The 14,668-nt window shown below is 34.7% G+C and overlaps 1 protein-coding gene and 1 long non-coding RNA gene across 3 annotated transcripts; both read left to right on the top strand.

The window, feature by feature from the left end:
• Positions 1 to 1,653: 1,653 nt before the first annotated feature.
• On the top strand, positions 1,654 to 5,345 carry LOC120252480 (sister chromatid cohesion 1 protein 3-like). Its single transcript, XM_039260653.1, has 12 exons — positions 1,654 to 1,705; positions 1,783 to 1,832; positions 1,928 to 1,995; positions 2,083 to 2,450; positions 2,554 to 2,665; positions 2,806 to 2,942; positions 3,022 to 3,518; positions 3,598 to 3,634; positions 3,716 to 3,758; positions 3,843 to 4,492; positions 4,706 to 4,785; positions 5,263 to 5,345. The coding sequence occupies exons 1-10, from the start codon at positions 1,654 to 1,656 to the stop codon at positions 3,988 to 3,990; spliced, it is 1,512 nt and encodes a 503-aa protein (XP_039116587.1). The 3' UTR covers positions 3,991 to 4,492; positions 4,706 to 4,785; positions 5,263 to 5,345.
• A 106-nt stretch (positions 5,346 to 5,451) lies between these two features.
• On the top strand, positions 5,452 to 6,912 carry LOC120252581. Of its 2 annotated transcripts, XR_005534057.1 has the most exons (5): positions 5,452 to 5,529; positions 5,651 to 5,719; positions 5,869 to 5,963; positions 6,503 to 6,571; positions 6,818 to 6,912. It is a non-coding gene; the product is annotated as an uncharacterized LOC120252581 (long non-coding RNA). The 2 variants fall into 2 exon arrangements; XR_005534056.1 differs by having other exon boundaries at positions 5,651 to 5,963.
• Positions 6,913 to 14,668: the final 7,756 nt, after the last annotated feature.

A 14,668-nucleotide genomic window follows, 5' to 3' on the forward strand; every position in this document is an offset into this window, starting at 1 on the left:
ACTACGCCATTTTCAATTTATACAAGCGGATAAGTAGAAGGGTTTTTTTAAAAACCCGGCTCCATATTTGGAGCTCAAAAAAATTTTTCTCCATTTTGTAGATCCGGTTTAAAACAAACCCCTCTAGATTTTTAAAACAATAAAGAACAAAAAAAAAATCTCTCTCCCACTCTCCCCGTGAAACACCATCTTCTCTGGCGCACTCTCTTTTGCTCTCCGTGAGAAGTAGCGGCACACCACCGGAAGCTCCACCAACGATGTTTGCTTGCACTGGAACGACGCTATCCATCATGCGGAGCTGCATAATCAAAAAGCCGGTATGGATGCACATCGCCGAATAACATCTCCGCCCTTGCAATTAGGGTTTGATTATGAATCCATTCTAGGGCAGTGTTGCGAGATGCCGATAGGGTTCGTGACACTGTCGATGGGGATCGCCGGGCCATTCTTGCTTGATGGGATGAAGTACTATGTGCCGATGGCGACGACTGAGGGGGTGCTTGGTGGCGAGTACTAATCGCGGGTGCAAGGCTATTAGCGAGTCGGGAGGGGCGGCCAGCGTCCTCTTGAGAGATGGGATGACGCGTGCATCGGTGGTGAGGTTCGCGTCTGCAATGAGGGCCGCAGTGTTGGTGGCAAAGAATTTTGAGACTCTCTGTAGTGTTCCCCAGGTGTTTGTTTCAATTCCTCTGAGAAAATCTTTTTTTATTTCTTTCCTACTCAAAACCAGGCTTCTGATTTGTCTTTCCTTGATCTTTTGATGAATTGTGTTATAACTGTTGTTTTGGATTTTAGATTGTTTTCTTCTGGTAATTTTGTGGTAATTCAGTTTAATATTTGGTGTTTTCATTCCAATTCATGTTTTATCTACTCTTTGCATTGCCCTTTTTCTGATTTCTCTGTGTTAGCCTAGCCCTTTTTTTTTATAATTGATGTTTAATATGTGCGCAAAAAGATATTGCAGAATGATGAAGATTTTCATCAGATATGACAAGTGAAAAAATTTGATTTTGAATGATGGCCTACTGTTTAATTCATATAATTGAGTTCTCATGATTAGCATGCGTAGTTATCGGACAGTTTGAACGGTAATTTGATCATAATTTTCTCTATTCATTTAACCAATGATTCTTAGAGTGATGATTACTACTTTTCATGTTTCTCTTCAGACTGTATTATGTTTATGGAAGTACTGATATTGTATCATTGAGTTTTCATCATTAGATTTCCAATTTATCCAACAGATTTTTCTCTATTCATTTAGTCCAATAATTCTTAGAATGATGTTTTTTACTTTTTCATTTTTTTCTCCTTAGACTGTATCATGTTTCCCGAAGTACCGATAGCCTTGAGGTTATCCGGGCACCTTCTTTTGGCCCTTGTGAAGATATACTCTTGGAAGGTCAACTACCTCTTCCAAGACTGTAATAGGGTGTTGTCTAATATAAGGACTGCAATGGCCTCTGCACAAGTTGACTTACCGGCAGATGCAAATCGGGCACCATTTGAATCCATAACCTTGCCTAACACTTTTGCACTTGATGCCCTTGAAATGGATGAAAGTACTTATGAAGCAGAGTAAGAGTTAATTTATATTCTTGTATTGGTGCCTTTTAACTCCATTATGCTGATTTGGTTTTGTTTTGTTTGCAAATGGATGGCCCAGATAAGAATCGATCTTCATATGAAGAGATTACTTTGAATGGTCTTCTACTATCCTTTTCTTCCATGCTGATTTTCTACAATTATTAGTTGATTAACATTGATCTACATCATGTGCAGACACTATTCCTGCTGAAGGAGCTCAATATGGGGCTTTCTACCTTGAAGAGGTTTGAAATTGATCAGTTGGCATGCCTCTTATTCTCAGTTCATCATTTGCGGAGGGTCTACTTATATTCATTTCTTTTGATTTCTTATATTTCAGGAGTTCAGGTTCGATCCTTCTCCCCAACCTGTGCCAGCGGACAATGAAGCTATACCAATGGATGAAGAGTATGTTCATATCTTATTGTGAAGAATATTTGTATAAAAATCAGGAGTTTGTGAAACTTCATTTCAAGGGATCTTTTCTTCTTGCAGTATTTTGCCTTCAGGAGAGGTTGGTGTTGATGCTACTGCCACTCCAATGGAGCACGTAATGGCTCCGGCTGATCAGGATGTAGGTTCCATCCCAAGTGTCAGCGAGGCACAACAAGCTTCTCAAGAGTTCCCGGAGATTGATGTTATGCGTGATGCTATGGACAATCCTGATCCAGTAGCATTTCAAGAATCACCCATCAAGAACATGGACTCTGGTGGTACGGCTGATACTTCTATTCTTTCTCCACCGGTTGAACATGTACTGGCTCCTGAAGCTGGACTGGCATCCTCTACCGCACATGTTCAAGCATCAGTTACTGCTGGATCTTTAGATGATCCTAAATTGACTAACACAGGAATTTCTTTAGGTTGGTTGCTTTCGTCATCTTTCTATCGTATTTATGTTTGATTATATAGTTTTTGGTCAATGATATCTTTCTGAATTGGTATGCCTCTGTTTTGATGGTAAAGAAAAAGCTGCGCCTGACTTTGAGCTAAAACCCGCTCCCGCTGTCAAGAGAAGGAGGGTAAATGCAAGAAAGAAAGGACAGTATTTCGATGAAGAGGTTATTTTGAGTAATGAGTAAGTACTGTCTCCCTCCAATTGCATTTCTTCTGGCACTTACATTCGATTGCTTGACATTCTGATTATCTAGTACCCTACATCAAACTTATATTGATGGACTTATTTGTTCAGTTCACTTTTTCTTATGTGTTGAACAGGGTGATGAGAGAGCAGCTTGATGATACTACCAGGTTGGTAAAGAAGCGAGCCAAACTCCCCGGTTCGAGTCTGGATATATGGAGGTTTCGCAAGGCACAACAGAAGGAGAACATTTTCAATGAACCCTTGCTTTCCGGTGAACTAATCATAAATCAACTGATGTTTTACTGTTGTTGTACTTTTGTTATCATCAACCAATCGATGTTCTTTTGCAGGAATGAGTAGTGATCTCCAGAAAGCTTTTAATAAAGCCTTTCCCTGTGTGAATGTCGATGATCCCTTCGCCTTTGAGGCTCTGCCAAGATCACCAAATGCAGAGGCAGAAAATGCGGCACCTGAGCTAGAAATGCAACCTGAACAAGCTCAGTCTGATCATCAAGTTGATATGGACGTACCTGACTTCACCACTCCTGATGTCGATCGATCATCAAAGCGACCTCAATCCATAGATGTTGTTGGTGGAAATTTATATGATTTGGTTCCTTCTCCGAGCAAAGGAGGGGATTTTACTCAATTTGACAGTAATATAGGTTCAACTTCTCATGTTGGAGGCACTTTTGCCACTGAGGAGACAATGCCTGCATTTGAAGCTCCTCCATCGGCTGAGCCGTTTGGTTTGGAACCTGAAACACCTTTACCTCATTCTGAACAATGGCCTGTTAATGACCCTGTCCCAGAGTTCGCCACCATACAAATTTCTGCAGAAAAAGAAGTAAGAACGACAAATTATTTGTTCTTTATTTTTGTTTTAATCTGTTTCAGCATTGTCTCTGATGTTATCTTTCCTGCAGGAACTGAGTTTCTTGGAATCAAGTAATGCATCATCTGGTAAGTTCCAAAACCAATACATATTCATTGCGATTATTTCTTTTTTACTACAATAATTGCACTAATATGATCAATTTGCAGATTCTGAACAACTGAATGTTGAGAACATGTCTTCAAGGACTAGGTAAAATTAAAATTCACCTTTCTTTTTGAGCATATATAAGTTCTACTTGTAATTACTCATTGATTTCAATGATGTCTGGCTCAGGGCTGTTGCGCAATATTTAAAAAGCCATTCTCCGACAACTCAAGCTTCGAAAGACCTTACTGGAACTCTGAGCTTAAACAAGATTCTGGAAGGCAAAACAAGAAAGATATGTGCAAGGATGTTCTTTGAAACCACGGTAATGAAATGATTTGAGACTGGAGAGTCAACGTGCAGTTGAAGTGCCACATACTATTAAAGAACAGCAGAATGAAATGCATGAAACATGTGCTAATTCATGCAATAACCCTATGATGCAGAAGTCGGAGGTTGAGAAGAAAGCAGATGTATATTTAACAGATGAAAGCCACAGTTCTGAAAAGGTCCCTCTTGAAACATCAGATAATTCATCAAATGTTGAGAAGGGAGTACAATCAGATTCAAAAGATGGAAACGACAGTTCTCAGCAGGTCCCACTTGAAACAGAAAACAAGGCATCAAGAGGAAAGAAAGCAAAATTTGTAAAAAACACTAACAAGACTTTTGACTGGGATAGGTTACGAAAGCAGGTATCCAGCAATAAGGAGAGAGAGAGAGCGAGCAATACCATGGATACACTGGATTGGGAATCAGTGAGATGTGCAGATGTAAATGAAATTTCACAAACTATTCGAGGACGAGGAATGAACAATGTGCTTGCAGGAAGAATACAGGTAGTCACATGTTAGCTGGTGCTCGAGAAAGTTTGCGCTTGACCAATTTAATGTCTTTACCTGAATATAGCTTATTTTTTCTTGAAAACCATGAAGAATGGAAAGTGAAAAAATTGCTTAGTGATAAATGTCATGTTGGATATTCTTGAGGCTGTCTTCCTATAATGTGCTATTTTGGTATAGTTGATGCTAACAATTTAATATTTTTGACAGGAATTTCTCAACAGACTTGTTGGGGAGCATGGAAGCATTGACCTTGAATGGTTAAGGGATATTGAACCAGATGAAGCAAAGTAAGATTAATTATAATCTAGTAACATGCTCAGTAATGATTAATACATAAGTATAGCTTTGCTATATATATCTTCATAATAGGCCTTCATAAATAAAAAAAAGTGTCCAAATTGTTATCAACTACTCTTCTTTGCTAGTGGATCACCATTGCACTATATGTGTATAGAGCAAATCCATACAGCTAGGAAGAGTTTTATCCTCTCCTTTGAGAAGGATGATTAATAACAATGAAAAGAGCAAGATGTTTATGCGCATGATAAGGCTTTACAGAAAAAAAGTAAATGTTGGCACTTGATTAAAAAAAAAAAAACCTTTTTAGAACCCTTTTATGTGATTGGCTTGGCATACCTTTAATAGTAAAAAAAGTGATGAATGAGGAGAATACCATGGAAGAAGGTCTCACACTCTGCTGTGGGTGTATGCAAGAAATTTAATAATTACAATTTAATAAGAAATGGAAATTTGGATGATTGCAGGAACTACCTCCTAAGCATTCGAGGATTGGGACTTAAAAGCGTTGAATTTGTTCGCCTTTTGACACTTCACCATTTAGCTTTCCCGTGAAAGCATTTTTGGTCGCTTTTTCTCTAGTTTTGATAGTTTGTTTCGAAAGTGATATCATCCCCGACTTTTTCTCACATTGCTAATTAGGTTGATACAAATGTTGGCCGCATATGTGTAAGACTTGGCTTGGTGCCATTACAACCATTGCCTGAGTTTCTCCAGTTGCACCTTTTAGAACTGTAAGAATAGTTGGATTAATTTAGACTAGCGTTAGCTCTCTGTTATAAAAAAAAAATTCCAAGTTTATGACCCAAGATAGGGATGAATAATTTTTTTTATCATTTTTCTGTGTTTCTAAAGGTATCCTGTCTTGGAGACTATCCAGAAATATCTTTGGTCTCGTTTATGTACACTTGATCAACGTACTCTGTAAGTTCTTGACACTTTGGCTGCATAATTCAATGACTGTAATAGATATACCGACTTGGATGCAGTCAGCAGTTCTCCAGTTGATTTCTACTCACTAAACATTAATTGGATTGGCAAAATAACTCTAGCTATATATTGAAACTACACAGGTATGAGCTACATTACCAAAATTTGGAACTTTGGAGCTTGCTAGTGGCTTGGGTGGGAACATCAAGAAGCAAGAAGTTCAATCTGCTTTACAACAGTAATGTTTTGGCATACTATTTCTTTAATATATGTTGTTATCTTTTAGTTTTTTAAAATATTTAATTTGATCCATGTTGTAATGAGGTGATCAAATGATAGATTCTAAAATGGTTCTCATAGGAATTTGTGTTGTGTTCTTCATGGATTTAGCACAATAATGCATGGATTAGTCCAAATATTTTCGGAGGTTAAGAGTGGATCACTATTATATATATATATATATATTATATGTGTATTCTGTTCTTAAAGTATTGTTGTTATTTATGACTCGTGTATAGTTAAATCTATCAATATCTTTAGTTGAATTTCAGGTTCTAGCATATTATGCAAATTTATATTACTTTTATCTTCCTCTGGTCTCTCAAATATTTGTGTGTTATTTTTTTATTTGTTATTCTTACTGCAAATGGACCATATGTTTGCCATGGTATTTTGATGAGCCTTTATTTTCTTAATATTAATTTGTACATGCTGTATTTGTTATAATCAACCATTGTTTTGTGCCCTGTTTTTATTATGTGAGCTTATTTGTGCCAGGTACCAGCTTCAATCACTCATCAACAACTTCATCACAAAGTTTACATGCATTCACTCCATCATGGACAGGTATTGATTATCATCATAAATCTTTAGCTTTCTTCTTAAAAAAAATTACTTAGTTTCTTCAACATGCATGCACTCTCATGATCATTTATTTCTTATCTCTATTTGCTCTTGTTTTTTTGTTCTTTTTTTAGATGTGTATTTTTTTACTTGGTGTTTTCATAGTGCTTTCTTTTTTCCCAAACCGAAAATCTAAAAGTGTGTTGTCTTTTTAAAGGACTGATTATCTATAACCTTTTTATGAGATAGACTGGAGCTTAGGTTGTATGAAGAAGCTTGAAGATTAAGAGGCTACAAGACACTCTATACTTTATGTAACTAAGCAAAAATTACATTGTAATAGACATAGATAAAATGGTGTAATATCTTTTTACCTTGTGTAAATAAGCAAAAATACATTGTAATTGAGACACTAATGATTTGGATCAATGAAATTGAATTTAGGATACTTATAAGATTTGTCTTGTAGATTTGTGCTCCAAAAAGATTTTTGTTTATATTCATTACTGAGGAATACATTATATTCAAAGCTAATGAGCAAGTTTTTGAGGTGGTTATAATCTCATCTAAAAATTATAATAAGGTTTTTAAAAAAACAGCAGTTTTTGAGGCGTTATAAACCCCTCTAGAAATAGTTTTTTTTAAAATATAAGTATTAGAGGCGGTTATAACCGCCTCTAAAAGCATGGAGAGGAGTTTAAAAATTATTAGCATTGGAGGCGGTTATAGCGACCTCTAACCATTAGTATATGGTATAGGCGGTTATAACCGCCTCTAAAACTTTATGAAAAGAGTTAAAAATTATTATATGGTAGAGGCGGTTATAACCGCCTCTAAAAGCATGAACTACTACATACAATTTTTTTAGAGCGGTTATAACCGCCTCTAAAACTAGAGTTAGAAACCGCTTCTATAGCGAATGCTTACCCCAACGGTTGATATAAACCCGGCTCTAATGTGTAGAGCCGGCTTTTATCTGAGCGGTTTAGAGACGGGTTAAAAAACCATCGCTAAAGCTATGGAGGCGGTTAAAACCGCCTCTATAGGGTTTGAAAACCGCCTCTAAAACCCTTTTCTAGTGTAGTGTCAATAATTGAAGATATAAAACATATCTCATCAATTAAGATTCAAGAGTTGATAGGATCTTTGATGACTCATGAAAAATCATTTGAAAGTGCTTTCCAATCAAAGCTAAATATCACCCCCAAGAATGATGAAGGTGGAGAATCAAGTAGAGGTGGAAGATATGTCCGTGGAAGACTATGAGGCAAAAATATTTTTTCAAGAACATTTACTTCAGAAAATTTCAATTCTTGCAACATTTGTGGCAAGGACAATCATCTTGAGAAGGATTGTTGGCATAAGGGTAAGCCTAAGTGCCACCATTGCAAAAAATTTGGCCATATTGAGAAGAATTGTTGACTTAAAGGCGATCAACAAGCACATTTTTCAAAGTAGGAGCAAGGTGGTGAAGGAAATTTATTTTTCACTTGTCACATGGCAATGGGAACCAATGATGATATTTGGTTTCTTGATAACATGGCTATAGCAACCATATGACAAAGAAGAGATTTATCTTTGTTGACCTTGATGAGTCTATAAAAACTCAAGTCATGATGGGAAATGGAGGCATTGTGAAAGCACAAGGAAGAGGAACCATAAGTATTCAAACGAAGAAAGGCACAAAATTTATTCAAGATGTGTTGTTTGTCCTTTATTTAGGACAAAATCTTCTAAGTCTTGGACAACTCCTTGAGCATAGATATGCATTGAATTTTGATGACAATCAATGCTTTATCTATGATAAAAAAAAGATGGTAGATAGTTGGTTGCAAAAGTGAAAATAGAGACAAATCAGAGCTTCCCAATTAATCTCAACTATGGAGGAACTCAAGCATTGAAGGCTCATGTTGATGAAGATGCATGGCTATAACACAAACGGCTTGGGCATTTAAATTTTCACAGCCTTAAACTACTTCAACAAATTAAATGGAATGGTTTATGGATTACCAAAAATTGAAGAAAAACATGAAGTTTGTGAAGGATGTGCACTTGGCAAGCAACATCGGCAACCTTTTCCTAAAGGTGTTGCTTGGAGATCCAAGAAGATGCTAGAGCTAATTCACATAGACGTATGTGGGCCTATGAAGACTATCTCACATGGAGGTAGCAAATACTTCATTCTATTTATAGATGATTTTACAAGAATGACTTAGGTCTACTTTATGAAAGAGAGATCCCAAGTGTTTGCAATTTTCAAGAAGTTCAAGAGCTTTGTTGAGAAACAAAGTAGGCACTACATTAAAATTTTAAGAAGTGATCATGGCAAAGAGTACACATCAAATGCATTTCAAGAATTTTGTGAAGATGAAGGCATGGAAAGACAATTGATTGTTGGCTATACACCACAACAAAATGGTGTATCTGAGAGGAAGAATCAAACAGTGATGGAGATGGCAAAATGCATACTACATGATAAATGCCTACCTCAATTTTTTGGGCTGAAGCATTTGAAGGTTTTTGGAAGCATTTGCTATGCTCAAATTCCAAAAGAGAGAAGGTACAAGCTTGATGAAGTAAGTGAAAAAAATGCATTTTTGTTGGCTATAGCTCAAAATCTAATAGATTGTTTAGCTTGAAACTAACAAAATTATTATAAGTCGTGATGTTTTGTTTAATGAAGGTGCTACTTGGAATTGGAAAGAAGAAGATGTAGATGAGCAGGTTGTTGTGCATCATAGAGGTATTGGTGCAACCTTAATTTGATATTGTGGCATTGATTGGGGTGACTGTAGAGATGACATGAAAAGCACCTAAGTGTATTCTTTTCATTGGGTTCTAGCGAATTTTCTTGGGCATCGAAGAAACAACAGAGTGTGACATAATCTTTTGTAGAAGATGAATATATTTCAGCTAGTTTGGCCACTTCTCAAGTCATTTAGCTTAGAAAAATCCTTGAAGATATTGGTGAAAAACAGAATGAAGCTACAACTTTGTTTTGTGATAACAAATCAGTTATTAACATAGCAAAAAATCTAGTTTATCATAACATGTGGACCCCACCCTTTTATACTTAATAATATTATTATTATATTTATTATTAGTTTTAAATTTTAAATAATCCTTACACTTATCCACCAAATCTCACAATCTATTTCGATCCCGCAACCCACGATCACCTGACATTGTTATAAAAAATAATAAAATAAAATAAGAATAGTAAGCAATGTCTCCCCGTGGTTTGCTTTCGGGTGTTGGAATTTGGCTTTAACCCGATATTCAGCGTTTATGTTCTCCAAATCCAGCCTTCTCGTTGCTTTAATTGCATCCCTCTTTACTAAGTCAGTGTTAGTCCTTGTTTTGCTATTTTTCACTTTTATTGCTAGCAGATACAGGTCTCGGTATTAGAATTTGTTTGATGAGTAGTTCATGTTGTCTTGGTCTGTACAAGAATTATGTGTTATTTCTTCGTAGATCGGATTATTAATTATTTTTTTTTCTTACACTCAGTTCATTACTTGAAAGTCATGGTCATCATCTTCCTTGCTATTGCTTATCTTGTAGTTACTATGCCGTGTTGTTTAGAAAAGTTGAGTTAATTGAAATTATGTGCCATTGTGAGGCTTTTTTTTTTAATATTACAATTTTTTAATTACCGAAATGAGTAAAATTTAAAAAAATGACATGTTTAGGGAAAACGGTAAGATAATTACCATTTTGCATGGGTTTAAGGGGGCGTTTGGTTAGATGTAGTTGAAAATACAGTGGATTTGTATTTACAAATCCTTGTATTTGAAAATTCAGAAGAGTCAAATCCAGTGTTTGGTTGGATGTATTTGTAATGCTGAATCACAAAATTTTGTATTTGGTTGAAGAGATTTTTTAATTTAGATTTTATTAAATAATTAATATAATATAATATATTAATTATATATTATATTATTAATATTAATTACACTATAATCATATTTTATTTAATATTTTATAAAATATAATTATAGTGTAATTAATTTTATGAGTAATTAATATAATTAATATACACTTAATTTATTATAATAAAATATAATATATTAATTATTTATTAAAATAAATAATATAATATAATATATCAATTATATACTATATTACTAATATTAATTACACTATAATTATATTTTATTTAATATCTTATAAAATATAATTATGGTATAATTAATATTATGAGAAATTAATATAATTAATATATACTTAATTTATTATAATAAAATATAATATATTAATTCTTTATTAAAACAATTAATATAATATAATTAATATAATATATGAATTATATATTATATTACTAATATTAATTACACTATAATTGCATTTTATTTAATATTTTATAAAATATAATTATAGTGTAATTAATATAATTATTATATACTTAATTTATTATAATAAAATATAATATATTAATTATTTAATAAATAATTAATATAATATAATATATCAATTATATATTATATTACTAATATTAATTATACTATAATTATATTTTATTTAATATTTTATAAAATATAATTATAGTGTAATTAATATTATAAGTAATTAATATAATTAGTATATTAATTACTAGATGGGATTCACTGAATGGGATTTTGAAATTCGGTCATTTTGGCCGAATTCCATAATCCCATAACTTTTGAATTTGAAATATAAAGGAGATTGAAATCCATTGAAACAAACAAAAGATTTCTCAAATCCAAGGATTTTTAAATCCAAGTATTTTCAAATCCGGCCAAACAAACAGTCCCTAAGTGGAAGATGGTAACATGGTTACCGTTTTCAGTGCTTCTGCACTGAAAAAGGTAAGCATTCTACCGTTTTCAATTTTTTTATTAAAAAGAATTGCTAATCATCATCATCATCTCCACTTATGAGAACCCACTGCCATTGCTCAATTGCGCTCCCTCTTCTCCTTAATCGACTTCCTCCTCTCTCTCTCTCTCTCTCTCTCTCTCTCTCTCCTAGATGATGTCGCAGCTGAAGACTATGGCTCTCCGTGATGGCATGGCCTCGAATTCTGGTAAGTTCAAGCCAGAGAAGACACTCCACCACCACCACTGTCACGCACCAGCCCCAAAGCCGGGCCCGCTGACAGATCGGCCGCATCCAACGGGGCTGGGCCCCACTGGGTGCAAGGCCTCAGATTTGACCTGGTCAAAGTCAACCCTAACAAGAAGAACATGAAACAATATAAAATGGTACAGAAATACAACACAGACTAACAGATACGAGAATCCAAGGTATAAATACAGGTTATAAAAAAATTTACAAGAAAACGACAATCCTAATGGATCCATCCTAGCACTGGCTGATCAACAAGGTCTTAAGCACAACCTAAGAGTCGAGTACCTGAAAAGATAGAAGAAGAGAGGCTGAGTAACTCGGTTACTCAGTGAGTGGGGTAAAAACACGAGAAAACTCAAAATACCAGCAGAATATGGAAATTGGTTATCGAAATAATCCCAAACATAATACTTTCCATACAGAATGACAAAATAGCAGAATAATAGCCGAACAGAAATACAGAGAATGCTCAGAATACAGAGATACTCAGAAATGCCGAAAATACGCAAAACAGACATATACATCTCCCTGACTAATAACAGAAATCAACAGCACGAGGCTGGATCTTCGACTATGAAGTCGGAACGTAGCGTAACGCATTATCAACAGTACGTAGCGGATCTTCGACTCGCGATCGGGGGTAGCTCTACTACGTAAAAACATGTGCACATGGCTAGGGACTTACTCCTCCCTAGTCAGGGCGAGCCGAAATGGAGATGTACTAAAACCACGGAGATACGTAATACGATGGAGGAAATCATTTGAATAATTAATGCAAAAACAAAATAAACAAATAAATAATTATACACCAAAAAAACACGTAGTTCGAGTTCATAAATTGCAAATTCAGAAGTTCAAATAAACGCAGAAATACTAATAAATTCCAAGTTTTTCAATCCGGGGCAAATAACTAAATAAAGAGAGTAGGTTATATAAAAAGTAAGCAAAATGATATAATAAATCGATCACACAAAACATCATAGTCAAAATACGTAGTATTCATGAATTTCCCGGATACTCACACTAAGCAATACGTGAACTTCGTAATCCCACATTAGGGAAAATAAGCTAAGAAACAGAAATTATGCACAAAAATTTACCAAATGAATAAATCATCAAATAAAAACCAAACACCTGAATTACACTCTTAAGGTCTCGCCATAATATCACTTCTAACTCTGCTCCATTTCACAACACATAACTCCAAGATCATACTAACAATTGCAAAGATATTTTTGTCGAATGAAACTCGGGACCATACTCGAACATTTTTCCTTGTCAAATGCTTCCCAAAGTTTTTGTCCCCTAGTGAGAAAAAAATCAAGCTAAACCTTAAGATTCCCTCGTAGTACATCATCTTGCACAAGTCTTTAATAAATCAAAACTTCTAATCTATAAATCCAATCCGCACCCTTTGGTTTTCCCCATCATTTTGATTTTTATCAATAATGTATCTTATCATAATTGTTCATCTAAAAGCAAGTTATCATTTCAAAGGCATAAACCTAGTTTTTTCCCTTCCAATATTAAAAACAACCCTTGAACATCAACCAACATAAGCTATATAAAGCAATTACCCCAATTTTGAATTAACATTAGGTCAAGGTCACCTCTAATATCCAAGATGCAATAACACCCAAGAAACTCACCAACTTTTTCAATTCTTTACCGCCATAATTGTCATGTCATCTCACCCTAAAATGTCTTCAATCCTAGCTTCATACCACCCCATTCCTCTAGATTCAAAAGCAACTCACATTATTATTTTCATTCTTGAACATTCATGCTTTAGTTCTCATCACATAAGTTTTTATCAAAATCTTACATCCTATTATGAGCATACATCTCTCCCCCTTTCTCTAACTCCTTCGTATCATCCCGACATATCATCAAAGCATTTCCAATCTCTTCCATTCCCAAGCAAAATAATTACATAAACATAACTCCCTCACACATGCATAAACAAATTTCCCTACAACATACATATACTTATAATCTATAATGTAAAATGTCCATCTTCTCATAATTTTACATTCTAGTATTTTTAACACAAACCATGATATGTATAAAAAAACACATTCCTTACCTCTTGATTCCTAACCAAATTCCACAAGATATACATATTATCACCCACACATGAGATCAATCAAATGCATTTAAGAATTTCAACTCATCTTTAGTAACAAACAAGGGATCCACATTTATTATTCCTTCATATGAAGGAGTGCTCATACAAACTAACAACTAAGCCCATCAATACCATTGAAGCCATTACAAAATTAAATCACACAATTCTCACAATTATGTCCCCAAATATTTGTATTCAACACTAGGAGGCAATTAGTCAAACACCTTATGTGCATCACCCAAATTCCATTCCATGGACTCTAGCATAACTCAATAATATGATTTCTTTACACACTAATCTACAATTGCATAATTCATCATAAATATAACTCCCAAGGCCTTACATTGTCATGGACCCAATTAACAACAAGTATGATATTGTAGCAAAACAAATGCCAAGTTTCCAATCAACATCATGCCAAAACAACACCCAAACATGCAAATAATTTACAAGAACCAAAAATAAATCAAGAATGATTCGGTTAGCCCCACTCACCTTGCCATCTTCTCTTCTCATCCTCTCTACTTCCATTAATCTAGGAAAAATAAGAGAAAAACAAGAAGAACACAAACCCTAAGTTTATACTAAGGTTATCAACAAGAACACAAAAATGAAACTTAATGGAAACAAGAATTACTTACCTATCTTTTAACCATTAAAAAGCAAGAAGAGGAGAAGGACATGGCTAGGGTTTCCAACAAGCATGAATGGGAAATGGAAGAGAGGGTCGAAACTTTTAGAAGGGAAGAAAAAGTATTTTCGGGTTGCTACAGATCTGCGTCTGCAGATGTTGGGCTTTTATAAAGTTGCATACAGAACGGGTCGGTTATAACAACCGCCGCATGCTACCATTGTCCGTAACTCCTCAAGCCCCTCACAAA

The sequence above is a fragment of the Dioscorea cayenensis genome, chromosome 21 (genome assembly GCF_009730915.1).
Source record: "Dioscorea cayenensis subsp. rotundata cultivar TDr96_F1 chromosome 21, TDr96_F1_v2_PseudoChromosome.rev07_lg8_w22 25.fasta, whole genome shotgun sequence".
Lineage (NCBI taxonomy): Eukaryota > Viridiplantae > Streptophyta > Magnoliopsida > Dioscoreales > Dioscoreaceae > Dioscorea > Dioscorea cayenensis.

Coding starts and splice junctions, on each gene's coding strand:
- LOC120252480 (XM_039260653.1), top strand. CDS start 1,654: ATGGATGGCCCAGATAAGAATCGATCTTCATATGAAGAGATTACTTTG. Junction 1,706..1,782: donor TGAAGAGATTACTTTGAATG/GTCTTCTACTAT, acceptor CATCATGTGCAG/ACACTATTCCTGCTGAAGGA. Junction 3,519..3,597: donor AAATTTCTGCAGAAAAAGAA/GTAAGAACGACA, acceptor TCTTTCCTGCAG/GAACTGAGTTTCTTGGAATC.